At 35.4% G+C, this 16,315-nt stretch overlaps 1 protein-coding gene across 8 annotated transcripts in view; it reads left to right on the plus strand.

Annotated features, from left to right (window-relative positions):
* The window catches only part of Mef2a (myocyte enhancer factor 2A), a 154,167-nt gene that overhangs the window by 72,762 nt on the left and 65,090 nt on the right, over positions 1 to 16,315 (plus strand). For all 8 annotated transcript variants that reach the window (XM_047542248.1, XM_047542256.1, XM_047542247.1 and 5 more), the window contains one exon: positions 15,834 to 16,037. In XM_047542248.1, the coding sequence (XP_047398204.1) occupies positions 15,834 to 16,037 (204 nt within the window). The remainder of the gene's footprint in view (positions 1 to 15,833; positions 16,038 to 16,315) is intronic.

Below are 16,315 nucleotides of genomic sequence, written 5' to 3' on the forward strand. Positions count from 1 at the left end.
TAAATTGTGTATGTCCTCCTCGTTCAGTTTAGGTAATTCATATGTCTCTAGAAACTTGTTGATGTCTTCGAGGTTTTCTGTTTTGTTGGAGTATAGATTTTCAAAATAGCTTCTAATTATGTTTTGTATTTCACTTGTGTCTGTTGTGATATTTCCTTGTTCACCAAATTTTAGTAATTTGAGTTTTCTCCCTCTTTTTCTTTGTTAGTGTGGCTAAGGGTTTATCAATTTTGTTTATTTTTTCAAAGAACCAACTATTTATTTTGTTAATTTTTCTGATTGTTTCTTTTGTTTCCATTTCGTTGATTTCAGCTCTAACTTTAACTATTTCCTGTCTTCTACTACTTTTGGTGTTGGTTTGCTCTTCTTTTTCTAGGGCTTTGAGCTGTAGTGTTAAGTCGTTTAGTTGTTGATTTCTACTTCTTTTGTTGAATGTGCCCCATGAAATAAATCTTCCTCTAAGTACTGCTTTCATAATGTCCCAGAGATTTTGATATGATGTGTCTTTGTTCTCGTTTAGTTCTAAGAATTTTTTTATTTCCCTCCTGATGTCTTCTGTTATCCATTCATCATATAATAGCGTATTATTTAATCTCCAGGTATTGGAGAAGTTTCTGTTTTTCTGTCATTTATTTGTAATTTCAATCCATTATGATCTGATAGAATACAAGGTAGTATCTCTATCTTCTTGTATTTGCTAACAGTAGCTTTGTGGCATAAAATATGGTCTATTTTAGAGAAGGATCCATGTGCTGCTGAGAAGAAAGTGTATTCGTTCTTTGTTGGATGGTATATTCTATGTATGTTCGTTAAGTCTAAATTGTTGATTGTGTTATTGAGACCTATGGTTTCTTTATTCAATTTTTGTTTGGAGGATCTATCCAGTGGTGAGAGAGGTGTGTTAAAATCACCTAGTATTATTGTGTTTTGGTCTATTTGATTTCTGGAATTAAGAAGGATTGGTTTGATGTACATGGATGAGCCAATGTTCGGGGCATAGATATTTATGATTGTTATGTCTTGCTGATTTAAGCTTCACTTAAGCGGTATGTAATGTCCTTCTTTATCCCTTCTGACTAGTTTTGACTTGAAGTCCACATTATCTGAAATGAGGATGGATACTCCAGCTTTTTTGCTGTGTCCATGTGCATGGTATGTTTTTTCCCATCCTTTCACCTTTAGTCTATGGGTATCTCTTTCTATGAGATGAGTCTCTTACAGGCAGCATATTGTTGGATTTTTTTCTTTTTAATCCAATCTGCCAGTCTATGTCTTTTGATTGATGAGTTCAGGCTATTAACATTCAGGGATATTATTGTGATATGATTTGTATTCCCAGTCATTTGACTCATTTTTGTCTTTTGACATGATTTGGTTTCTCCTTTATTTGGCTATTCCTTTAGGCTAGTTCCTCCCGTTGCTGATTTGCATCATTGTTTTTCATCTCTTCCTCAGGGAATATTTTGCTGAGAATGTTCTCTAATGCTGGCTTTCTTTTTGTAAATTCCTTTAGCTTTTGTTTATCATGGAAGGATCTTATTTCATTGTCAAATCTGAAAGTAAGTTTTGTTGGGTGTAAGATTCTTGGTTGGCATCCGTTTTCTTTCAGGGCTTGGTAAATGTTGTTCCAGGCCCTTCCAGCTTTTAGGGTCTGGATTGAAAAATCTGCTGATATTCTTATTGGTTTCCCCCTGAATTTAATTTATTTCTTTTCTCTTGCGGCCTTTAAAATTCTGCCTTTATTTTGTATGTTAAGTATTTTCATAATAATGTGCCTTGGTGTGGGTCTGTTGTAATTTTGTGTATTTGGAGTCCTATAAACCTCTTGTACTTGGTTTTCCATTTCATTCTTCAGATTTGGGAAATTTTCTGATATTATTTCATTGAATAGATTGTTCATTCCTTTGGTTTGTTTCTCTAAGCCTTCCTTAGTCCCAATAATTCTTAAATTTGGCCTTTTCATGATATCCCATAATTCTTGTAGATTCTGTTCATGATTTCTTACCATCTTCTCTGTTTGGTCAACTTTGTTTTCAAGATTAAATATTTTTTCTTCAGTGTCTGAGGTTCTGTCTTCCAGGTGTTCTCTCCTATTGGTTATGCTTTCTATGGAGTTTTTAACTTGGTTTATTGTTTCCTTCATTTCAAGGATTTCTGTTTGTTTGTTTTTTTTCAGTATCTCTAACACTTTATTGAAATGATCTCTTGCTTCCCATATTTGCTCTTTTAACTGTTGATTCGTGCGATCATTTAATGCCTGCATTTGCTCTTTCATCTCCTCCTTCAATGCCTGCATTTGCTCTTTCATCTCCTCGTTTGCTTCCCTGATTGTTTTAATTATGTACATTCTGAACTCCCTTTCTGACATTTCTTCTGCTGTGCTGTCATTGGGTTTTATTGATGTAGTACCTAGGTTTGTTTGGGACATTTTCTTCCCTTGTTTTCTCATATTGGTCAGATGCCAGTGGGACTCTGAGATATTGCAGATTTCCTCTATTGACTTACAGTGTCCCTCTAGATTTCCAGTATATCACCTCCCCACCTTCAGTAGCCTGAAATCTTGGAGGAACTTGATAATGCAGTGCTTCTGAAGAAAGCTGCTTCTAGCCCGCTACTGGTTCCAGGGCTTGGAGCTGGCTCTGTGCGGAGAGGCTCTCACTGGCGGTCTGCTCCAAGAAGCTGGCCGTGAAAGGCACCTGCCACCGGAAAGAGCAGGGCTACCTGGGGGAGACTAGCTGCCCTGCCCTGCTCCGAGAAGCCACCCCTATCCGGGCCTGCCGCTCGCGCCGAGCTTCACCCGGTGGGGGAGACTCACCCCATGGTTTTATTTTAGTCCGAGTCTCTCAATGCCTCCCCTTCTTGAATCCTGGGTTCTGGAGCGACTGGAGATGCAGTCACCCTCTAGTCCGCCATCTTGGATCGCCTCCATTGATTTTTTTATTTGGTTTATTATTTCTTTCATTTCAAGGATTTCCATTTGTTTTTTCTTTTTTTTTGTTTATTTTTTGAGAATCTCTTATCACTTTGTTGATATGATCTTTTGCTTCCTGCAGTTGCTCTTTCAATTGCTTATTTATATGATCATTCATTGCCTGCATTTGCTTTCTTATCTCATCCTTTGCTTCATCAATCTTCTTAATCATGTATAATCTGAAGTTCTTTTCTGACATTTCTTCTACCATACTGTCAATGGATTCTATTAATATAGAATCTAGATTTGTTTGGATCATTTTCTTCCCTTGTTTTTTCATATTGTTCATGTATGTTCCCCTCTAGCAGTACAGATCTGGGGTATTGCAGTTTCTCCCCATAGGATTACAGTGATGCTGTAGGTTTCCAAAACCTTTGCTTTAAAGGGGAGATCAATATTAGCAGTGCCCAGTTCAGACAGTATGCAGCCCTAGACCAAATAGCCCGTATGAGGACATTAACAATATTGTCATAATAAACAGAATGAGTTCAATTATTATCTTCAGTATAACAGATTTGCAATAAGGTCTGTAGTTTCTAATGGAGGACAAAGAGGATGCAGAGTGGTGTAGGCTGTAGCTGTTAATGGGATAAGAAAAGAATATATAGAAGTTCTAGATAATAGAAAGAGTGAGAGTGGAATCAAAAGAAGTTGGTTGTTAGTATGTGAAAAGGGAGAAAGAGACTCTGAGGGAACAGGTAAACAAGAGGAAAACAGAGCAAGAAAAGTAAAGAAGTAAAAACTTAAAATTTTTCAAGAAGGAGAAAAAAGAAAATCTATACTATAACAGTCATATAGTATTTAAACCTACCAGTCTTCTGTAGCCTGATGTATGAGAGGTACCTGACAGTGAGCTTCAAGTCTCCAGCAGGAGTTTCAGGATGGGATTTGCCTTACCTAAAGATCAGAGCTGCGGCTTCCAGGATTATCCAAGATGGCCGCTCTGGCTTCCAAATGTGTTGGCAAATGGGGAGCTGCAGTTCGGGGTGTGGGCCAGGTAGGCTGGAGGTCTTGGAGGCGGAGTGTGGTTGGTCAGGCAGGGGTCCTGGAGGTGGGGTTTGTTTGGTCTGGTTGTGGGATCCTTGAGGTGGGGTGCAGTCAGTGGGTCTGGAGATCCTGGTGATAGGGCACACACAGTCAGTCTCTCTGGGGTTCCTGGTGGCGGGGAGCAGTCAGTCTGTGTGAGGGCCTCAGAGGCAGGGAGTGATTGGTCGGGCTCAGGGATCCTGGAGATGGGGCTCAGTCAGTCCGGCCAGAGGTCCTATGGGGCCTGGCTGTTGTCTCAAAATGGTGTCAGCTATGTGTAACCAAACCTGCAGGTATTGTGACAGTGAACTTCCAGGTAACAGCAGGCAGCTGACATTCCACTAGCTGTCTGTGGTCAGTTTGCTGATTGCTGTCAGATGATTGGGAGGGGAACCTCAGGCGGTGTGTGATAGATAGGTGAAAGGCAGGTGATGGACAGGCAAGAGGCAGGCAAAATCTAGACTTTTCTTTCGACTTATTGACTCCTCTCCCAGGCACCGGGGATTTGAACCCGGGTTCACGCACATGCTGGGCAAGCACTCTACAGGATGAGCTATTTGCCCACTTTAGATTTTCTTTCTTTGTAGATTTTAGTTCTTTGGTGAAATGTTCCACCTTTTCACATATTTTCTTCATGTATTCCACTACTTTTTTAGAAAATATTAACCATAGATGTTTTCAAGTCTTTGGTAGATTTGTGGGTCTATATATGGTTCCCATTTCTCTTTGCTTTTGATTACATGGTTTTGTCTTTTGATATATCTTGGGTTTGTGTGTCAGATGTATTTCTTCTGTGGAGTGTCTATTTAGTTCCTTAGCCCATTTATAGATTAGGTTATATATATATTTTTGGTGAATTTTTTGAGTTTATAGATACTGGAGATTAATGCTCTATTTGAAGTGTATGTGATAAAGATTTTCTCCCATTCTGTAGAACTTCTCTTTATGTTATTGTTCCTTTACTGAGAATAAGCTTTTTAGTTTGAATCTATCCCATTTATTGATTCTTGATTTTACTTCTTGCTTTTTAGGAGTCTTGTTAAGGAAGTCAGATCTAGCTGACAGGGTAAAGATTTGGGCCCACTTTTTCTTCTAATAGGCACAGGGCCTCTGTTCTAATGCCTAAGTCTTTGATACACTTTGAGTTGAATTTCATGCAGGGTGAGAGATAGAGGTTTAATTTCATTTTGTTACATGTGGATTTTCAGTTTTCTCAGCAACATTTGCCCAAGTGGCCATCTTTTTCTCCAGTGAATGTTTTTGGTACCTTTGTCTAGTATGAGATAACTGTATTTATGTGGATTTTCTCTGTGTCTTCTATTCTGTACTTTTAGGCTTTGTGTCTGTTTTGGTACCAATACCATACTGCTTTTGTTACTATTGCTTTGTAGTGTAGTTTAAAGTTTGGAGTTGTGATGCCTCCTGCTTCACTTTTCTTGCTAAGGATTGCTTTGGCTATTCTGGGTCTCTTATTTTGCCAGATGAATTTCATGATTGCTTTTTCTAGTTCTATGAAGAATGTCATTGGGATTTAAATAGGAGTTGCATTAAATCTGTTTAACACTTTTGGTAGTGTGGCCATTTTGACTATATTAATTCTGCCTAGCCATGAGCATAGGAGATCTTTCCGTCTTCTAAAACCTTCTTCAATTTCTTTCTTTAGCATTCTGTAGTTTTCATTGTAGATGTCTTCCACCTGTTTTAGCATTCTATAGTTTTCATTGTAGAGGTCTTTTACCTCTTTTGTTAGATTGATTCCCAAGTATTTTATTCTTTTGAGACTGTTGTGAATGGGGTAGTTTTCCAATTCATCACTGATATATAAGAACATGTTTGATTTATGGATATTGTTTTTATATACTGGTATTATGAGTTCTAGAATTTATTTGAGTTCTAGAAGTTTTCTGGTGGGAATTTTTTGGATCTTCTAAATATAGAATCATTTCATCAGCAAATAGTGATAGTTTGAGTTCTTCTTTTCCTATTTGTATCCCTTTAATTTCTTTCGCCTGTCTGATTGGTCTGGCTAGAGTTTCAAGGATGATGTTGAATAGAAGTGGTTAAAGCGGGCATCTCTGTCTTGTTCCAGTTTTTAAAGGGAATGTTTTCAATTTTTCTCCATTTAGAATGATGTTGGCCTTCGACTTAGCATAGATAATTTTTACAATGTTGAGGTATGTTCCTACCATCCCTAGTTTTTCTAGTGTTTTGAACATGAAGAGGTGCTGTAGTTTGTCAAATACTTTTTCTGCATCTATTGAGATGATCATATGATTCTTGTTTTTAAGTCTATTGATGTGATGAATTACATTTATTGGTTTCCATACATTGAACCTACCTTATGTCCCTGGGAAGAACCCACTTGATCATGGTGCACTCTGTTTTTAATATGTTTTTGTATGCAGTTTGCTAAAGTTTTATTGAGAATTTTTGCATCTATATTCACCAGAGATATTGATCTGAAGTCTTCTTTGCTTGATGTGTCTGGTTTTGGATTTTCTTGAGGAATTTTGCAATACACATTGTTCCTCTGTCCTCAGGCATGTTTGTCTTAAACCTACTCTGCCCACTTTTAGCTACACCTTTCTTCTGGTTAGTTTTTTGAGAGGTTTAGTTCTCTACATGTATCTTTCAAGTATACTGTATCCTTATGTTTTAGGAATATCTTTTATAAATAGCATCTGGCAGCATTTGTTGTTGTTATTTCAGTCTTGTAATATGTCTTAACTTGCCAGTTTAGTTGATTTTTCTTCTTTGTGATCTTTTATATATTTTATATGTATTTTATATACATCCCAGTTGATCTTCTCAATTTTTTACAAGGTCCAAGTGTAAAAAACAAAAATAAGTTAATCATATCATTCCTCATATCCTCAAAGAACTTGTATTGTAGCTGCACACTGAGTGGTTAGGAAATTGCCATTTTTTTTTATTCCGCCACATGCCCACTTCTGTGCTGAGCTAGTTGGTTTTGTTCTGGAGGACTTCTGCATTAGCACTGCTGCCAGCCCCTTTTGTGAGGTGGCAGATATTGAGTGTCCCAGGAAGTGGAGGTAAGAAATGTGAGTTGAACCCCAACTGCTGTTTCAAAAATATATCTTCTAGTAGCTCCACTGGCTGTTTACTTTTCCAGGCTATCAGCCTCCACCTGCCTCCCTTACTCTCATACATATGCAAGCATAAGATCTGAGGTTTGTCACACCATTTTACCGTAGTCCTTAGGATTCATAATACCTGTAGTTCCCCATAGATTAATTCTGGGGTAAGTAGATCTACATTCTGTGTCAATTTAGCATTTTGTCAGGAACCCAAATGTGCTAATGTTTTAATATTGTTGAAATGAGTCCCTTCTGTTTTATGATCATAATTTCCACTTACATAATTGCAATTCTAAATTTAAAGGATTCTTCATTACCAGTCCTTCACTTTGGTTTGTGTTTTTTTTTGTTTGTTTTGTTGTTGTTTTAATTCTTTTCCTGGCTTATGAATTCAGCAAACTTTTTCACGTCTACTGAGTGTCATGCAGTGTTTTAGTTGCTGAGGATGCAGCATGGAACAACATAGAAAAAACTCCCAGCCTTCTTCACTTTATATATTTAGATGTCTGAATTTGTTTAGCAAGTGTTTGTTGTGGCATGCTCCCCCCTAGGAATGGGTGGTAGGTGCTGTATTCCTTCTGAGTCTTATGTTTGAAAATGTTTATTACCTTTATAATTGAATCATAATCTCAATAATTCTAACACTCTAGAACTTCATTTCTTTTTCCCAGAACATGTTACAGATTTGTCTTCTGGCTTTGAAAGTTGTCAGAATTCTAGCACCAGACTGAAATTTTTTTCCCCCCATTTCTAAAACAGAGTTACTTTACTTGCTTGGGTGTCCATAGTATTATTTCTTTAACCTTGACATTCTGTATCATAGCCACAATTTATCACGAATTTGATTATTATTTATCGTTTTTTTCAAGAGAAGGGTATGATCTTTCAGTAATCACTTTCTAACAATTGTTTTCCAAGTACTCTTTTAGTATCTTCATTATTTGCCAACTATACCCAAAAACTATTCATTTTAGCTTATTTTCTGTTTTCAATTTTGTTATTGTGGCTGTAATCTCTGTTACAACGTGATTTCTTTTTTTCTTTTGTGATTGTTTCCAGAGCTATACCAGCTCATGTTTTAATTCTTCCTGTTATTTCATATCTTTGACAATGATATTAGGTGTAAACTAACAAAAATAACTTTTCTATAAAATTCTCTTCCTCACCATTCTTCCTACCTTCGTTTCTTCTGCCTCCTACTTCTCTCATCCTTCCTAGAACTATTAAATCCCCATTTTTGTGAAGAATTCCATGCAAATTCTCTGAATCTACCTTCATTTGCATGTAAATTTCATCAAATATGGCATATGAAAATTCATGGTTTGGAATTTTGACTTTTTCCTAGAAGAATACTCTTGAGCTATGGTCAGAATCCTTTGATTCCTTTTGTGGCTTGCCTCATTGTATTCCGTTTTCTTTTTGATCGTTCCAAACGTGTTTGTAAAAACAAGTACTTCAACAGATATTGGAATTTTTACTTGTGTTCTATATTTAAAATATTAGGGGTTGGATATATAACTCAGTAGTAGAACATTTCCCATGAACATGTGTGAGGTTATGAGTTCCATCCCAGAACCACAAAACAAAAGCAAAACAACAACTGCAACAATTAAAAAAAAAAAAAAAAGCCCCCCCCCCAAATTAAAGTATCAGGTATAAGCCAATAATTCAAAGATACTTCTTTAAAGGTGATTTGAGTGTGTGACACAATTTCTGTATAAATATATTCCATAAACAGTGTTCATTACCTCCGCCAATTTTCTCATTGAAGTTTAAATAAAAACTTTTCTTAGGCTTTACTTAAATCTTAACAAACTGTATATTTGGTCATGTATGGAGTATTGTGCTTCATGTACTTGAGACAAAAACAAGGTTGGGAATATCAAGATTTTTGCGAAATAAAGAAAATAAAATGATTAAATGCTAAGATGTATAGATATTAAATGCATTTAGTGCTAACAAAAGGAAGAAAACAGACATGCTGCCACAATTAAGTGAAAATGATTAATCTGCTAATACTACCTGTTTGATCTTTGTCATGCTACATAAGAAACAGATTGAAGAAACAGAAACATCTTAAAATTGTACATGTGAAGTGCATTTTCTTTGTTGCTTGTCTTTTGTGTGCACATAGTACATCTGTAAGAGGGTATATGCATTAATTTTCTGCCTTTGAAAAGCAATTGTAGTGGAAATAATTACCCTCTGTACTAGAAATCCTCTCCTTCTTGTAGAGGATTTGCAATGATTATAGCTTTTGTAATGATTGATTTTAACTCTAGACCAACACTGAGACAATGATCATAGGAAGAAAAGCATATGGTAGATTTTGATGGAGAAAGACATTGCTGAACTTTGTTCTACAATTTAAAGATTATTCAAAAATTTATTCTTAAGGACTTTAAAAAAATTATTTTAAAATATTTTTAGAACAGTTGTAGGGTCACAGCAAAATTAAGCAGAAAATACAGAGTACAATATACTTTTTCCTTCCCATCCAGTCTCCCCCACTGCCTACATCCTGCATCAGAAAGGTGCTGTTGTTAAAATGAAGGAACCTGCATTGACACATCATCAGCATTCAAAGTCCATAGGATTCACTTTTGGTGTTGTATAATGAATCTGTGGGTTTTGAAGAATATAATATGGTAGTGTCATGCAGAATAGTTTTACTGCTCTGAAAATCCTGTGTTCTCTGTCTGTTCATCCCTCTTTCATTCCCCCAACTCCTATTCTTTCTGTCTCCATAGTTTTCCAGAATGCCATGCGATTGGAATCATATAGTACATTCTTTTCAGATTGTCGTCTTTCACTTAGTAATCTGAAAGTTTCTACATGATTTCATGGTTTGAGGCTTCATTTCTTTTTAAGCACTGAATAATATTCCATTGTTTAAATGGACCAGTTTATCTACTCACCTACTCAGGGCATCTTGTTTACTTCCAACTTCAGGCAGTTGTGAATAAAGTTGATAATAAGCATGCATGTGCATGTTTGAGTGAACCTAAGTTTTCATCTCCTTTGGGTAAATAGCAAGTACTACAATCATTGGATGATATGGTAAGAGTAGACTTACTTTTGTTTTTGTAAGGAAATGCTGAACTTCTTTCAAAGTGACTAACATTTTGCATTTCCACCAGCAGTGAATGAGAGTTCCTCTTTCCCATAGCCTCAGGAGCATTTGTCGTCAGTGTTTTAGGTTTCTACCATTCTAATAAGTATGTAGTGCTATCTCAGTGTTGTTTTAGTTTACAATTCTCTAAGGACATATGTTGTGGAAAACATGTCTTTTATCTTATTGGTACATTATAGTTATATGTAATAGTTGGCTTCATTTAGACATAATCATGCATGCATGGAGTTTAATTTACTCCATTTCACTCCCTAGTGCCCCTCTTTTTTCCTTCCTCCCTCTCTCTGTTCCTCTTCCACTACTGGGCTCTCTTTTCTTTTCCATGTATCTTCATGTTCTTCCAATATTACACTTCCTTGACTACTGTAGCTTTATAAAAAGTAAGCTTTGCAGTCCTCCCATTTTGCTCTTTTCCTTCTGTGTTCTGTTTTGGAGTTTATAACTTTCAGACATATCTGCACTGAGCCTCCAGCAATTCATCAGTCACAGTTCTTAGTGCCTTTGGGACTTTCTTATAACACCAAACCTACTCTTTTTCTAAATATATATATATTTTTTAGATGTAGATAAACACAGTACTTTTATTTTTGTTTATTTTTTATATGGTGCTCAGGATCAAACCAGCGCCTCATGTACTAGACAAGTGCTCTACCATTGAGCTACAACCCCAGCCCCGCTAAACCTACTCTTAACATGTAATCCAGCAAGTGTATTCCTTGGTATTTAACCAAAAGAGTTGAAAACTTATGTCCACTCAAAACCTGCACATAGATGTTTATATCAACCTTATTTGTAATTCTTAAGAGTTGGAAATCACCAAGGTGTCCTACAGCATGTGAGTGGATAAATACACTGTGGTACATACAGACAGTGGAATTATTCAGGAGTTTTAGGGCAATGAAAATGTTCTGTGTGATACTGTAATTGTATCATACATGTCATACGTTTGTCCAGACTTGGAGAATACACAGCAGCAAGTAAACCCTGACATAAACCATGGGCTTTGCTTGATGATGTTGTATCAATATAGATTCATTAGTTTTAATAAATGTTCTACTCTGCTGAGAGATAATGGGGGGGGGGAGACAATGCCTGTTTAGGGATGGGATTTATAGGAAATTTCTTTAGCTTTCCCTTTATTTTATTGGTAAGTGTAAAACTAATCTAAAAAATAAAAATGCCTTTAAAAATAGGCTAAGTGCTGAAGATAAAAATGAAGCTTTCATTTAGGAAGCTTGGAAGTGCTATATTTTAAGTTTACAGTTTTCAATTTATAGATTTTTGGTGCCATGATTGAAGCATGTGTGTATTTTTGTGCAAATTGGTTGCTGAAGAAGCGTTTTCTGACTTTACTCTAGTTGGAGTAACTTAGAGGAATGGGGAGGAGATTGTTTTATTTTTTCTTCCTCTACTAACCCCTTCAAATTCTGATTGATAATCAACCTTCACCTTCTGATTGATAATTTTAGACATGTTTTTGAATATGGAAAGGATAACAGGGACTGTTTCTTTTTACTGATAGGGAGCTATTACTTTTAAGAATTTTCTTTAATCATGCTTAATGCATATTCTAAAGAGCCCTTTTTAGTCTTAATTTTAACTCTTGTTAATATCTCACTCATTTTGAAAGTAAGAATTGTTCCTGCAGTACATTACATAGTTGATTGTCATTTTCTTCTGCAGTATTAAAAGAATGAATAAACTTTCTAAATTACTATATCTTTGCTAGATTTAAAATTTTCATGTAGCAAGTACATGTAGGTACATCTCAAGTCATAAATGATTCAGATTGCCCTGATTGCACTGTTTGAAGGTAATATATTTTGATAGCGTGTAATTCCACATTCTGAAAACCAATCTAGAATAAAAATTAAAAATTTTGTAATGACAAATGATACATAAGTTAATAAATAGGAAATTTCAAAAGGTATTTGTGAAACACATACACATGTATGTATTTTAAAACATAAAATATATCTGTATAAGAATCTCTTACTCAGAGAAGTAAAAGACAAATTACATAATAGGAAAACAATCAAAAGATAAACCATTTAGGGAAAGCAGATTCCAAATGATAACAGATAATAATAAAAAAATCATCAAATCAGTAGAAATTAGGAAAATGGATATTAAATTAGATTTTAATTTTACACCATATATTAGCAAAGATTAAAAAGAGTAATAACACTTATATGAAAATATTACAAAACTGAGAGAGCATTTGACTTGGAGACTTATCCATGAAGTATGGTTAAATGATTAAAACAAAGGAACGCTGATAACTTCCCATTTTTGCAAAAACACTGACAAAAATCCCTTGAATGTATATACAAATATATGTTTATGATTATATGATAATATATAAAAAAATTCCGTGCTGAAAATATGGGTTAAGGGGTTTGTGTAGCTGCAAGGGAAAGTAGGGATACAAGCAAAAGATGTTAATATATTCCATGTTTGCATTTATAAAAAATCATATATTTGTGTATTTATATAGTAAGGATTTAAAAAAAAATTATAAGAGATTTATTTTTACAAGATGAAGAAAGGAACCATTAAAGAGATTTGATTTGCTGGCATTCCACATAGAGGGAATACAGAAAATAGCTGGTGTCTTAAGGAACACACACACAGCACACATACATCTACATATATATGCACATACTCATGTCAGTGTGGATTAATTGGTATATGGGAGATTGGTGGGGAAAAGTCCAGATATGGAAATGGAGGATAATTTCTTTTGTATACTCAGTGAGTTTGGATGTTACTTTCAGTGCAATGAAAAACCCTAATCTTATACTTACACAATTTGGTCTTTATTTCAGAATATCACTTTGTCAGTTACTTGGCAAATGTAGGATGTTATAGGTACCCCAGGAAATCCAATAAGATCATTATGTAAGCTAGGTAATGAGAAATGATGCAATCTATCTTGGTTAGTAGTGGTAGAGGTAGATAGAAGCAAATAGATTGGAGATATATTTTAGATGTAAAGTTGACAGAATTTGTTAATAGATTGGATAGGGTAGATAATTAAGAGGATCTAAGGTTAATTCTTAAATTCTTGTTTTTGTTCTTTAAATGGATGGTGGTTCCTTGCTGAAATGTAGAAAGTTGGAAAACACTTATTTGTTGCTTTTTAAACCATGAAGCTGGATATAATCACCAGGCAAAAACTGGGAGGATAAAAGGAGAAGGGAGCCCGAGTTGAAAATGTGCAGGCATTTAAATATATGATGGTTGAACAGAAGAGGAGGAGGTAGCAATAAAGGCTGAGAAGAGGCATCCATTGAAGTAGGAGAATGTTGCATCATGAACATCTGGAAAGGAAGTGAAGAGTGAGAATATGCTTAACTCTGTTAAATTCTGCTGAGGTGTAAAGTCAGATAAGAACCAATGTGACTGTTCACTTTGATCACATAAATTACAGGTCACTGAAGATGGTATTAACAAGAGCAGTCTTGGTGGATATGGGGCATGGAAGTCTGATTATAACAAAAGTTGAGAATAAGTGGTAAGAAATCACAGACAACTAAAACAAATGTTAAAACATTTAAACATTTTTACTCTGAGGTAGAGAATAAAAAGATTGATAACTGCAGAAGCAATGTAGAGTGGAAGGAGATGCTGGAGCATGTTTATGTACTTATGGTATTTGATCTAGTAGAGTGCAAAAAAAAATCATGATGGGGATGGTAATGCACAGACATGTCAGTAACTGCAGAGAAGGGAGTGAGGAAGAGTACAGATGAGATAGTTAAACTGATAGATTAGTGATGAAAAGATGAGGTGGTTCTTTTTTTTCTAATGATTTCAGGAAAGATCACGAGAGGAGAGTGAAGTGGGAGAAGGTGGTGCATAGTTGACTTGGAGAATGGGTTCACGAAACAAGTAATGTTAGGAATGTCAGACAACATTGAGTGTTAGTTGAGATTTAATGATCATCAGTTCAGACACACCAGATGTGTGTAAGTGTGGCATGTTCCCAGGAATTGTCAGCTACTTGCTTAAAGATACAGGGATAATTTGGTGTATTTTTAGGAAGTCAGTCTCTGCTTGGTGATTGTGTCAGAAAAGTTTGTTAATGAGAGAAGTATAAGAAATTAGGTGTTTGGAAGGAAGTGAAAGAGAAGAAAATCTAGAAAGAGAAGAAAATACAGGAGAATAAATACAGATTGAGCATTCCTTATCTGAAAATCAGAAGTCCCAAATTTGAAACTTTTTTAGCACTGACATGATACCACAGTGGAAAATTCCTCACCTGGCTATTTAAGATAAGTCACAGTGAAAACAAAGGTCCGCTGAAAGTATTGTAAAAATTAACCTTCACACTGTGAGTATAAGAAACAAATGAATTATATGTCTAGACTGAGATCCCATCTCCCAGATAGAATCTCATTGTGTGTGTACAAAAGTTCCAAAATCTACAAAAAGCCCAAATTCAGAGCACTTTGGTCCCAAGCCATTTTGGATAAGGGCTGTTCAATCTGTAGTAGCAAAGTGGTAAGGTAATTAGAGGACTTGATGAGGTGAAAAAAAATTCTGGAAAAGTAACAGAAAATAGAGCAGGAGTATAGGTGAAGTAGATTTCATGAATTTGGGATTTGGGAAGTAATGTGGATTATTGGTGATGGTGTGACAAGGTGAATGGATGATGAACATGTATTAGAGGTAAAAATCATTGGAGATTGGTAAGTAAAGGTATCTTTAGAACCCAAGATATTTGTGTGGATTTTTTTATGTAGATGCTAAAGTCACCAGGGACAGAAGCAGAGCAGAGCTGGAAAGAAAAGTGAGAGGAGGGGAAGTAATCAGATGATACTGCATAAAGAGTAATGTAAATTTGGTGGTGGTGGGTATTGTTTTGTGCTCACCACAGGGTATTATAATTTCATGGCATAAGCTGAAAAATACCTGAGGTTTTTGAAGGGGAAAGAAGGACAAATAATTTGGAAGAAAGAATAGGGAGGTAAAAGGACTTACCTCCTAGGGACCTTGAATATAAGGGAAGTAATATTTTGAAACAAACTGAAAAAATTTGGGGTATGTGTTTTGAGAGTCTTCAGGCAGCAGATTTCAGTTACAGTAATAAATAGTAAAAGAAGAATTTGAGAACATCAGAGAACTTGCTGATCCTAGACTGAATTTCAGTAGGTACTGTAGAAAGCATGAGTTAGATTAGTGTCTGTATACTTACTTGTTTAGGCATTAAAGTCTAGATGATGCTGGTATACCTGGATGGAGGGATTAGGGTTTTTAGTGGTAATAATTTTAAGATGAGTAATAAGGGACCACTGACCAGCTGTTTCCTTCTCAGTTTCTTTGCCTTCTGTGGTGTAATCATAATTAAACATAAGGGAATATCATCTAGAATGAGAGGAGATTTCCTTTTCCAAGTTCTTGTACATGTAAGATAAATATGTAAGACTAGTTTTTATGGCAGAATGGGGAAGGAGAATGCCCGTGTGGAGTGTGAAAGTAGGAATCTTTTCCATCTTTGAAGTCTGGCTCAGTATTATAAGAAAACTCATTTTCAAATAGTCTATATTTCCAGTAGTACTAATATTTTAATAAAATATACTTTTTTTCTTTAATTGTCTAGGTCACTTTTACAAAGAGAAAGTTTGGGTTGATGAAGAAAGCCTATGAACTTAGTGTGCTCTGTGACTGTGAAATAGCACTCATCATTTTCAACAGCTCTAACAAACTGTTTCAGTATGCCAGCACTGATATGGACAAAGTTCTTCTCAAGTATACAGAATATAACGAGCCTCATGAAAGCAGAACCAACTCGGATATTGTTGAGGTAACACATATATTTAGTAATGTGTGAGTTGCAAATTATTATTGAACCATCCATTTAAAGACATTAACTGTCAGATTGCTTTGTACGTACAAATTATAAATCAGGTAGAGGTATCCTTTCTCTTAATTATTTCTTAGAAGGATTGAAAATGGATATATGAACACTCAGTTGTGCTATATACATAGCCTGTTCATTCAAGCAAAATAAGCTAGGCTGTTTTACCTGGTAAATCTTACATTTAACTAGTATAATGTAACATTTCAACTATGATTACATAC

This window comes from Sciurus carolinensis, chromosome 2 (assembly GCF_902686445.1).
Source record: "Sciurus carolinensis chromosome 2, mSciCar1.2, whole genome shotgun sequence".
NCBI lineage: Eukaryota > Metazoa > Chordata > Mammalia > Rodentia > Sciuridae > Sciurus > Sciurus carolinensis.